At 46.7% G+C, this 12,145-nt stretch overlaps 1 protein-coding gene across 4 annotated transcripts in view; it reads left to right on the top strand.

Annotated features, from left to right (window-relative positions):
• Positions 1 to 12,145, top strand: part of GDPD5 (glycerophosphodiester phosphodiesterase domain containing 5) — a 194,276-nt gene that overhangs the window by 136,287 nt on the left and 45,844 nt on the right. For all 4 annotated transcript variants that reach the window (XM_063327275.1, XM_063327247.1, XM_063327265.1 and 1 more), the window contains exons 3-5: positions 5,128 to 5,231; positions 10,895 to 10,988; positions 11,662 to 11,721. In XM_063327275.1, the coding sequence (XP_063183345.1) occupies positions 5,128 to 5,231; positions 10,895 to 10,988; positions 11,662 to 11,721 (258 nt within the window). The remainder of the gene's footprint in view (positions 1 to 5,127; positions 5,232 to 10,894; positions 10,989 to 11,661; positions 11,722 to 12,145) is intronic.

Here is a 12,145-nt window from a genome sequence, read left to right as displayed (position 1 = left end):
GGTGTGGTCACTAAGGACTAGCTCTTATCTGGTCCTGTGGACTGAGTGTCCATCAGTGGTTGAGGTGCATTGATCAGAACTTCTATGTTCCAGCTTGTGCCCGTTACCCCTTGTCTTGTTAGTGGGAACCACTGAAAAGAGTCTGGCTCCATCCTCCTTCAACCCACCCTTTAGATACTTGTAAATATTAATAAGGTCTCCCCTCAGCCTTCTCTTCTCCAGGCTAAAGAGTCCCAGCTCTCTCAGCCTTTCCTCATAAGGGAGATGCTTCAATACCTCAACCATCTTTGTTGCCCTAAACTTCTGGGTTCACTTCTGTAGCAAACCTTCTGGTTTAACTTCACCCAAAGGCCTTTAGTGAAGTGAACCAGAACACAGAAAGCAGGACAAAAGGGTGAGTTACTTCCAAAATACATCCTGATAGGAATGAAGGTGTTAATGCAGATGTGCTTGGTCGAGCTCATTTGTAGGACAATACTGAGTGCCGTGTGATCTTCAGGGGGTTAAGCTTAGTTGGGAGTAACTGGTAAGTAGTGAGCATGTCCATCTTATTCCCATGGAAAGAGGGAGAAACCAAAAGGAAAGTGTGGCGAAGGGAAGGTTTTCTAGAAGAACTGCCAAAAATGTCAACGCTGACAACTTATAAATTCTCATGGAGCTGAAAATGTGGACACTTTTTCAAGCACCTTCAGACTTTCTAGTGGTTCTGCCTGAGTTTCTGTAGGTGAAGCGGCACCACTTCCTCCACCTACTTTTGTGGCTGTGATTGAGTGATCGTGATGATGTGATTTTAAGTCTTTATTTTTGGCAGTAGAAGCTTGAAGCTGTTGCATATTGCAGATTTCACCTTGCTTTAAAGCATGTAGGGGGCTTGCAAAGTGGGGGCCTCTCAAGCTCTCCTGATGAGGGTCTGTTGGAGAGAGGTTGTACATGGGCTAAATCCAATATATTGCACATGTAGGTCAGATTCATGTAGGTTCAGATTCTGGTTCAGTTTGTAGAATCATAGAATCATTTAGGTTGGAAAAGACCCTTGGGATCATCGAGTCCAACCATCATCTCCACTCTACAAAGTTCTCCCTTACACCATATCCCCCAACACCACACCTAAACGAGTCTTAAACGCATCCAGGGATGGTGACTCCACCACCTCCCTGGGCAGCCTATTCCAGTGTCTGACCACTCTTTCTGGGAAGAATTTTGTCCTAATGTCCAGCCTAAACCTACCCTGCTGCAGCTTGAACCAATTCCCTCTTGTTCTATCGCTAATGACCTGTGAGAAGAGACCAGCACCAGCCTCTCTACAGTGTCCTTTCAAGTAGTTGTAGAGAGCAATGAGGTCTCCCCTCAGCCTCCTCTTCCTCAGACTAAACAGTCCCAGCTCCTTCAATTGCTCCTTGTAAGATTTATTCTCCAGGCCCTTCACCAGCTTTGTTGCCCTCCTCTGCACTCGCTCCAGCACCTCGATGTCTCTCTCGTATTGAGGTGCCCAGAACTGGACGCAATACTCAAGGTGTGGCCTCACCAGTGCTGAGTACAGGGGGACAATCACCCCCCTCCTTCTGCTGGTCACACTATTTCTAATACAAGCCAGGATGCCATTGGCCCTCTTGGCCACCTGGGCACACTGCTGGCTCATGTTCAGCCGCTTGTCAATTAGAACCCCCAGGTCCTTTTCTGCCAGGCAGCTCTCCAGCCACACTGCCCCAAGCCTGTAGCGATGCATGGGGTTGTTGTGGCCCAAGTGCAGGACCTGGCAGGTTTGTTCCCTGTTCTTCTGAAAGCCTGCTCAGAATTGTGCTTGAACTCACTGAAGTATGTCAGCCCTTGAAGAATTTGAATGGGTTTTCACAAAATCAGCCAGGCAAATATATCTGGCAAGTGCACTGCCAAGGACAGACCAGAAATAGCTTTTGGAGAGCTTGACACAAGCTATGCTACCTGCATGGAAATGGGGTGGGGTGGGGGTGGAATATATATCGAAAAAAAAAAAAAAGCCCAGACATGTTCTGAAATGTTTTCCTTGGTTTGTTTATCAAATCAGTGTCATCCAGTGCATGAATACTGGCCAAGCTTATCCCATAATGACCTTTAAAGAGCTGGAGGATATTTTTATTTATTTTTTTTGTAGCAATGTTTGTCGTCAGAACTTGAGATACTTTAAAACCTCACTTGCCTTGCAAAAACCTGTCCAGTTAACCGATTCAGCAGTGATGCTGATAAGTGCAAGGAGGTTTTAGACCCAAATGGAGATGAAAAAAACCCCAGCAAACAAAATGGAAAGTGAGGTTTGGAAGCTTGGAGATCTGCAGACCTGAAAGGCATGCAGGAGAAAATAGTCATAGTCTGCTGAAAGGGTTCACAATCGCTTTCTCCTGGTGAGTTTTGGTGGGATGGAGTGAAGTCGTGAGTGGGTTTTGTTTTGGGTGTTTACATAATCCAGGTGTTGCATGGGTGGATTTAATCTGAAGCTGCTTGGTTGGAAAGGGTTGGCTTGGCTGTGCAGTGGTGGTCGGTGTGGAGGAGGCTCATTGTGGAGAGATGTTGAAGCCTTGGTGCTGCTTTTGGGACTGGGGAAGGCTCCTGGTGGTTGTGGAACTGACATAGGTGCTATCGCTGGCATCCTGCTACCAAAGGTGGGGTGCTTGGGGGGGAAACTCCCATTCCATCCTCAGTGCTTTCCTTCCAGGAGCTCACCTGTGAATGTAGGCACGTATCTGTGCAGGAGGTGTGGAGATGATAGTCTCTGAGCTCATGGCAGAGCAGTTGGGCCATGTGGTTTTGAATGTACTTGATAGGTGCACTGTAGAAGTCCCTTTGTATCACCTTCTGGTTCATTTTAGAATCATAGAATTGCCTAGGTTGCAAGGGACCTTTCAGATCATTGAGTCCAACCATCAACTCAACACTGACAAAGACCATCTGTAAACCATATCTCTAAGCATTATGTCTACCCGTCTTTTAAATCCCTTCAGGAATGGTGATTCCACCACTGCCCTGGGCAGCCTGGTCCAATGCTGGATAACCCTTTCGGGGATGACATTTCTCCTAATATCCAATTTAAACCTCCCCTGGGGCAACTTGAGGCCATTTCCTCTTGTCCCATGGCCTGTTCCTTGGGAGAAGAGCCTGACCCCCCCTGGCTACCCCCTCCTTTCAGGGGATTGTAGAGAGCGAGAAGGTCTCCCCTCAGCCTCCTTTTCTCCAGGCTGAACACCCCCAGCTCCCTCAGCCGCTCCTCACAAGACTTGTGCTCCAGACCCCTCACCAGCTCCGGTGCCCTTCTCTGGACACGCTCCAGCACCTCAATGGCTTTCCTGGAGTGAGGGGCCCAAAACTGGACACAGCACTCGGGGTGGAGCTTCACCAGTGCTGAGGACAGGGGGACCATCACTGCCCCAGGCCTGCTGGCCGCACTGTTCCTGACACAGGCCAGGATGCTGTTGGCCTTCTTGGCCACCTGGGCACACTGCTGGCTCCTATTCAGCTGGCTGTTGACCAACACCCCCAGGTCCTTTTCTGCTGGGCAGCTCTCCAGCCACCCTTCTCTTTAGCCCCATTCATCTGGAACACAAAGTCCCGCATGGGAATTAGGCACCTGGTGCTACTAGAGGTTTAATCTTAAATTGGATAACAAACTTGAGCTCAGTTGAAGATAAGTTTTAACCATAACCCCTGGCCCAGAATTGGGAATTTCTAGCAGAAAACATCATTTTTGGCTCGGCAGAAATTAAATAATTCCAGCCCTTTTTATGGCTTTCTATTTCTTTTGGCACTCTTTGAGATGGAGCGTGCAAAGAAGAGCTGTATCACAAGATTGGTATCCAGGGTGATGCATGATGAAACATAGTCCACGCACGGTGCAGTAAATAGCTTCAGCCCTTATGATGGAAGGGGAAGGCAAAGAATAGTAGTGTTTCTTATGTCACTAAAACAGTGTTTATATTGGTTACATTGTTTTGCATAATTGAAAAGCCATGAGACAGTTCACTAGAGAAAAGGGCATTTTCAAAAGAGATTGATGGTGTGCCCATGGTCTAGAAGGGAATTATATCAGTAGAGTTACTCATGCACTTTTTCAATTTTCAACCCTTCTTGCTCATTCTAAGAGAGGATTCACTTGAATATTTTCCATAGCAAATTTATTTCAGTGTTTTGTTCCGAACAGACTGGATGCTGGTTGAAACCGAAACACATATGTGGACTGTTTAATGCCCGCAGAGTAAAAGCAACAAGAAGCCACGTGGAAATGGTGCTGGTTAGGGATGGTTTCCTTGCAACACTGTTCTCTTCACGGATGTCCTTGTCATTTAGGATTTTACCTGTGCTATTGGAGTGGGGCACTGAACATACGTGTTCGGGATTTTTTTAATTCTTTTTTTTTGGGGGGTGTGGGGTGCGGGGTATTAGTTGAAACATTCACCCAAAACTGAATGTTGGTGCAAATATCTTTCATCTGATGCTCGTGTGGTCTCTCCTCCTGACGTATTATTTGTAAAACACTTACATATGTGGTGGTGGTGGGAATAAAAGTTGCGGATGGGCGGTTGGGCTCTGCAGGATCTGAGTGCCCTGGGGGAAGGAGTTCGTGTGTCCATGTAGTAGTAGCATCCCTAAACTGCTGCGTAGCCTTTGCTGTGGGATAACTACTCAGTCATTTACGATGAACCCATGAGAGTAAGATCTCAAGTTGCATCTCTCACATGTGAATGGAAAAGTTAATTAAACAATTCGCTCAAAAAAAACCCAACCAGAAACCAAAAAAAAAACCAACCCCAGCTATCCAGAAATGCTCCCTCATTCCACAATCCCTGAGAACTGGAGAAATGGTGTCCCAGCCCTATATAGGATGGATCTACATCAGTGACCCCTCTGTCCAGAGCTGGGGAGCAGGGTTGTATCTCCCACCCCCTCCAGGGGAGAAAGGTCTGAAATCTGCCCTGAGAAATCATGGTTTGGGTTGGAAGGGACCTTAAAGATCATCTAGTTCCAACCTGCTGATATGGGCAGGGGCACCAAATGTCCTCCATCTGATCTCAACAGCTTCTAGATGAGACGTGGGACTAGGGTGGGGCACTGACCCTGAAATGAGATAGTATTAACACTGACTTCTTCTTCCATCCGCAGTGGGAGCGCCTCTGGTTCCTCATCCTCACCTCGTCCTTCTTCCTGACCCTGGTCTGGTTCTACTTCTGGTGGGAAGTTCACAATGACTACAATGAAATCAACTGGTGAGTAGAGTTTCCCAGTTGTGAGAGGGGCAAACCTTTAACAAATTTGGCTGCCATCGTAAGCCTCTAAGAGCTGTTTGACACTGGGTTGGATGCGTTAGCGTCCTTCAGATGCACTTGTTAATGACAGTAAAGGGCAAGCAAGGTGGGAAGTGAGACTGAAGGAGAACTTCTCCTGCCTGTCTTCACTGATAGATGTAATGTGTCCTCATGTCTCCATTGCGTGGCTGTAACGGAGCTTGGGGTAGGTGCGCTCTCTGGTGAACACCATGTGAAACCAAAGATGGTGCAGAAATCATGTAGAAGCTTTCGGGTTGTTTTTTGTTTGTTTGTTTCTATGGTTGGCTGTTTTTGGAAGTGGCTGAGCAATTTGGCTGCAACTTCCCACAACATATAAATGACAAGAATTCGGCCTGAAGCAGACATGGGTGTGGAAAATGTTGCGAAGTTGGAAGGAGCTGAAAACAAGCTTTCCAGTGGGATGTGCTGGGGAGTTTAGGGTGTTGCCAGCTCCCCACAGTGCTGGAAATTATTCTCCCTTTTACTATCTCAGCAGCATCTTAAAACATTTTGACAGTACCTTGGGCTCTCTTCTAACCAAACTGCTTTGACATCATTTGTAGTCAAAGATAATATGTAAAGTGCATTTTAAAACCCAGTGGGTAGTTGATCCCTTAAATAAATCATTTGCTTTAGTTGTTGCAGTTGTGTGAGGGAGAGTGTTTGCTAACTGAATGACGTGAGCTGTCTCCTCCCAGGAGTGCGGTTTTTGTTTTTGCTCAGACCCACACTCTGAGAACCGAAACCATCACCATTAGTCTTTATAACACAAGCATGAAAAAAAAAAAGCCTTTTTTTAAAAGGGTGTTTTACAACTCCTCTTTCTTTTGGTTTATACCTTCAGTAAAGGATGTGAACGCTCCTAGCCTGCTCCAATGCAAAGCTAAATCTGTCTCAGCTCAATGTTGAGAATGGGCTAAAAAGACCTCACGCAGAGATGAAGCAAAGCTCTGGGGGTGCTGTGACTGGGCATTGCAGCCATGGCACTGCAAAGTTTGGGGTTCCCAAATATTCATGTAGGAATGTGGTGGTCTGCTCTGGATGTAAGAGGTATTTGGGCTTTAAAATGCCCACACATGTCATTCAAAGCCCCTTCCCCTGCTGTGCAACCTGGTGTGAGCAGGGTGCTAGAAGCACTTTTGGATTGATGACACTGGAAAAGCAAGACCTCTTCTGCACAAGAGTCATGGAAGAGGCTCTCTGGATGCCAGATATCAGGGCTACATCTGTTCGAGCATTGCCATTCAACGCTGAGAATGGGCCAGTGCTTTGTATGTGCTGTAACCTCAATTAGATCCCTGCCCCATGCGCTGGCACCAGAGGTTGAGGAGAACAGCAGGGATTCTGAAAAACAGCCTGAAATGCTGCGGAAAGGCTGGGAGGGAGGATGATAACATTAGGGCGAGGTTTTAATTACAGCCACGCCGGTTCCAGGCAGAGAGGAAACAATTTCCACTGGGTCGATTCAGGCTGAGCCTGGCCCTCTTCCCTCCCAGCACATATGTGTGGGCTCCGTTTAAACAGAACACTTTTCAGCCAGATGGGGTGTAAAGGAGACGAAAGCATCATTTTGGTCCCAACAGGGCTGTGAACCTGTTGGTGATGAGATGCAGTGGGGTCCTGGCTCTTAGAAACTCCACCTTTGTGGTTCTTCAGCGGCTATCACTTCTGGGCATTGTTTGTGGACAAGGTTTCTTTGATGCTTGTTCCTGTTGCCTTTCTCTCTGCTCCACTGATTTGTTTGCAAGCCATGACCTCTTTCAGACTAGAGGGAGAGCTCTTTGGGGCAACTTCCACCTCTGCACAGGACTTAGCACAGCGAGCTACTGGCAGGGGCTCTCTGGAGAAGCTAGGACAAAGAATTGCTGTCACATTGGTGTGATGAGCACCTGAGCTTGTTCCTGCCCTCTGAAGCTCTTCAGAGGCCGTTGTCCCAGGTCATGCGCAGGCAATTACACTACACTTCTTTGACCTGTCCCACCACAGTAGGTAAAGAAAGGCTGGAGGCATGTGTCCAAACAGCCCCTCAAAGGAGGACTATTGCCAGCAGTTGACTAGATTGACTGAAGTCTTGAAACACGAAGGACGAAGACTTCCCCCCTATCTTTGGGCCTTGTTCCAGCACTGCACCACCCTCTGTAAGGAGAAGATTTTCTAATCCCAACCTCTTAGGGCCATTTCGCCTTGTGACAATGTCTGTCCCTCTTGAAGAGTTTGATTTTATCATCTTCATAACTGTCTGTCAGACAGTGTGGGCGGCAATTAGATCATCTCATAGCCTCTTCCCTGTGAGCCTAAACAAGCCCAGCTTCCTCAAGCTTTCCTAGTAAGCTATGTTCCCCGGGTGCCTCACAATCTTGGTTTGGTAGTTCTGCCCTGGACCCCCTATGCATCCTCCTTGAACGGGGAAGCCCAAACTGGGGCACTGTGGTGCTGGTGCCACCTCACCAGTGATGAGCAGGAGGGAAAGTAGCTTCTCTTGGTCTGCTGGCGACACTTCTCTTAATGCCACACAGTAGTTTGACTTATTCACAGTGGAGATACCGTGTTGGCTCATTCAACTTCATGTCCTCCATAACCCCAGGTCCTTCATCCTTCTTGGCAAGGCTGTTAGCATGCTAATGGAAAGCCTTGTTATTCTAGTTGAAACTACAATGTGTTGCAATCCCTCTCTTCTGTGTTCTTTTGACTATAATGGTACTTGGAACCTGAATTCATTAGGATGTTCTTCGTTTCTTTACCCAGATGTGCAGAGCTCTGCTAAATGCTGATGAACATCTGCCAGAGGTGACTGAAGAGGTACCAGAAACCTACAGATGAGCATAGCAAATCCTGCCTGCGGTTCAGGCAGCGTGTTCAGGCTCCAACAGCGGATGGTTTAGCGATGGTTTTGTCAGTGTTACGTTGATGGTTGGACTCCGTGATCTGAAAGGTCCCTTCCAAGCTAGATGATTCTATGATTCTATGCACAGATCTATATAAAACCAAACTGATCTAATTAAATTGTGGCAGTGGTAGGGTTTACCTACATAAATGTGGCAATTTGACCCTTAAACTTGTAAAGGCTTAAGGGACTATTCTGGGATTGAAATGGGCTTTAGAAAGACAAGGCAAAATTATAGCCTGGCATGTATTGCTGCAGGCTTTTTACCTTTTTCTGCAAGGCTGAATGTGCAATGAGGTCCTTGTCGGTGAAAAGGCTTTGTGGCTCTTAAATAATTATTTTTTTTTTTTAATGTATTGCTTTGGGCATTTCCTTGTGGTGTCTACTCTTAATTGCATTATACTATAGATCCCCAGTGTGCAAGCTGTGGACTGTAACAGAAAGCTCAATGTTGGTTAATGAAGGATGTGGGAGATACTGTAATTTGTGAACCTGGCTGTGTTCCCTCTGGAGCAGAATTATAAATGCAAACCTGTGTAGCAAATTTTTTCTTCCTTGGTTGTGGAGAAGGCTCGTCTGGTTCATAACTACCATGGAAACAGCATTTTAAAACAGTCATTTGCACATCAAGTGAAGACCTGACACTATCAGAGGGCCACTTGAGGGGACATCAGAGCAGAAACTTATGTGTACTGAAGCTGAGCTAAGGAAGCTCTTGGTCATGGCATTAGCAAAGGCTTCAGAGGAGCCCTTTCTTCTTTCTTCCCTCTTTTTTACTAACAGCATGTCTGAATCCCTCCAGATCCCTTTTGTTATGGATCTTTGAATATTTTCTAAGCAGAACCTTGATGTGGGTCATGTTTGTTGAGCCCAAGCATTTGCTCTCCAGATCCTACATTAGGAGCTTTACTCCTGGACAGAATAGATGGGGCAGTTGCCAGACCAGAGTTTGTGGCTGATCATCATCCACCCCATAACCATCTTGTCCTTGCTGTACCAATCCAAGTCAACCTAGTGATGTGTTTTTTCTAAAAATCCACTGGAAAAAGTTTTAATCCAGGTCAGGTTTGAACTCTCAGAAGTTGCAAGAAGGGTTCTGGGATTTGGCTGTCTGTCTCCTGGTGTGGTCAGGCCTGGGTGCTCTTCTGCATTTCTGGCCAGGGAAGGTAGTAGACTGAGTCTATCTTGTGTCCTGCTGCAGTTTTGCTGCAATGTGCTTTAATGACTCCAGAATTCAACTCCAGGACAGTTTTACTGGGAAGCATATTGCTGTTTAAATGCAAATTTGACATTTGAGACCCTCTACCGGGCACAAGGGACAGTGTCTCTTACCATGCTGCTGCTGTGAATAATGGTCAGCTTCACCTGGTGCTCCTGTTCATAAAGCTTTCATTGCCCTTTGGCTTTATGAAAGTGATGAGGAGAGACAGGATGCTGAGCTGGATCTGCCCTCTGAAATGCAGGGTTAGAAAACCTGATAACTGAGAGTGGGGAGGATACCTGGATAAACAGAGGAGAGAAGAAAATCAGCTTCAGCAGGAGGATGAAGGCTACTTCTCTGCTTGTTGGTTGGAGAGGTGGAAGGGGAAGACCACTGCAATCTCAAAAGCTAAGGCAGGGAATGAATATGGGTTTCTCTGTTCCTAGTGCAGTGCTGTGGCCACTGGGCTATAGGAAGAACATTTGGCTTCTGCGCTTTTGTGCTGCTAAGTCTTGACGAGGTGGCAACTGTTCTGTACGTGTGCAGGGAAGCTGGTGAGTGATGGCCTAGAGGAACCAAAGAAAGCTAGGTTGGAGATGTACCAGTAGGGTGTCGTCTATACCTCAGTACCGGCCTAACCTTGCTTCAGTTCCTGCTTTGATTGTCTGGTGCATCAGGACACTGCTGCTGCATCAGGTCACTGCTGCTGCCTCGTGCCAAGGTTGGATCACAGAGCCGTTGAATGACCCATCTCTTAGAGCTTTAAGGTAAACAGAAGGACCAGGACAAGGGAACCCACTGAGCCAAAGAAACCCCATAGGCATCCTTCAGGCTGGGCAGATGAACCCTTCAGTCAGTTGAAGATGAGAAGGTCAGAAGGATGCGGTTCCTCTAGCCAGCCCCATTAGGGGAAGTTCTGAGCACAACTCCTGACAGTCTCCGCTCAGGATTAGACCTTTACAGTCTATTGGAATGGGCGACTGTCTCTGACAGGTACAGGAGAGCCAATTTCTTCCATCAGCTTGTCCTTCTGCAAAGCATTTACATCTTAAGTATATAGCACAGTTCTGCACAGCAACATTGATTTTTTTCATCCCCTGTCCTCGATACTATCTCTATATTGTATTTATTAGTCTATGAGCACATGGGGCAGCATTGGATCTAATGTTTAGCCAACCACCGCCACATGTGGGGATACTTTTCCCTTGTTTGTATGGAATACTTTTCTGAAAACAAGTTCTGGTCCTGTATGACTCTTTTTTTTTTTTTTTTTTTCCAAAGTAACGTTTCTGAGTTTGACATAATTGCCTGATTCCTCTTTGCAGAGTTAATTTCCCATGAGGGATCAAAGCACAAACACTGGATTTTCTCTCAAAGCGACTTGTTCTTTTTGCTGCGTATCTCTCATCTGTACGGTGTAAAGGGAAAGGTCCATTTTCTAAAGTTTTTGTCTAATCCTCACGAAGTTACTATGGTGTTGAATCTCTTCTTAATCTGTCCTTCACGCTTATCTTTCAGGTTTTTGTATAACCGAATGGGATATTGGAGTGACTGGTCCATTCCAATACTTGTAACAACTGCTGCTGGCTTTACGTACATTACAGTGTTACTGGTGAGTGGAATAAAATGCAATTTCCTAAAGGCTTGTGTGTTTGTTTTAAAAAGGGTATGAACTTCTCAGTCCACCTATGACTTGAGCAATTTTCCTTTCAGAATCGATTTCTCTCTCCCTCTCTCTTAGTCCTAAGTCGCTAAAATAAATGGAAAGTGGAAAAACACATGGTCTTTGACCTCAGATGATCAAGAGCAAAGATAGAGACCCTGATACTGGCAGTGCAGCTGGCCTGAGGAGAAATACAGCTTTTATTTCCCTTAGTATGGCCCAGCCCCTCTTTGGCGTATCTGCCAATCACAAGTACAAGTTGTTTCCACTCATCCCAGGGTGCTGGGACATTTAAGGTGGTGTCCATTGAGGTGGCATGCCGGTACCCACTACTGCCCCACGTAGTCAGTGTTCTTCCTGAGGTCCTGGGAGTTGCATACCCGTGGGCCAGGTTCTCCAACTCCCTGCCTCTCAGAGGCTGGTCTTTCCCTCCATGTCCTTGGCTTTGGAGAGGATCTGTATGTACAGGTGAGCTAGGTGTTGTCTGCTGGACCCATCCTCAGCTCTGTTTTCTTCCCTGGCCTGTTGGGTTGTCTTTTGGGGTGGTGGTGTGTTCCTGCATGTGCAACCACATGATGGTTGTGATGTGTCATTGTCTGACTCTTGATTTCTTCTTTTCCAGATACTAGCACTATGTCACATAGCTGTGGGACAGCAAATGAACCTGCACTGGCTTCACAAGGTAAATGGCTCTTCTCAGCTTGGGATCGTGGAATCACAGAATTTCAGAGTTGGAAGGGACCTCTAGAGTCCAACTCCCCTGCTAAAGCAGGATTGCCTAGAGCACATTACTCGGGACTGCATCCAGGCAGGTCTTGAAAGTCTCCAGAGAAGGAGACTCCACAACCTCCCTGGGCAGCCTGTTCCAGTGCTCTCTCACCCTCACCGTAAAGAAGTTTGGGTTTTTTTTTTCTTATATTTGATCGGAACTTCCTATGTTCCAGCTTGTGCCCGTTTCCCCTCGTCCTGTTACTGGGAACCACTGAAAAGAGTCTGGCTCCATCCTCCTTCAGCCCACCCTTCAGATACTTGTAAACATTAATAAGGTCTCCCCTCAGCCTTCTCTTCTCCAGGCTAAAGAGTCCCAGCTCTCTCAGCCTTTCCTC

This window comes from Chroicocephalus ridibundus, chromosome 1 (assembly GCF_963924245.1).
Source record: "Chroicocephalus ridibundus chromosome 1, bChrRid1.1, whole genome shotgun sequence".
Taxonomy (NCBI): domain Eukaryota; kingdom Metazoa; phylum Chordata; class Aves; order Charadriiformes; family Laridae; genus Chroicocephalus; species Chroicocephalus ridibundus.
The sequence above is the reverse complement of the archived record's forward strand: the minus strand, read 5'-3'. Positions and strand labels throughout refer to the sequence as shown.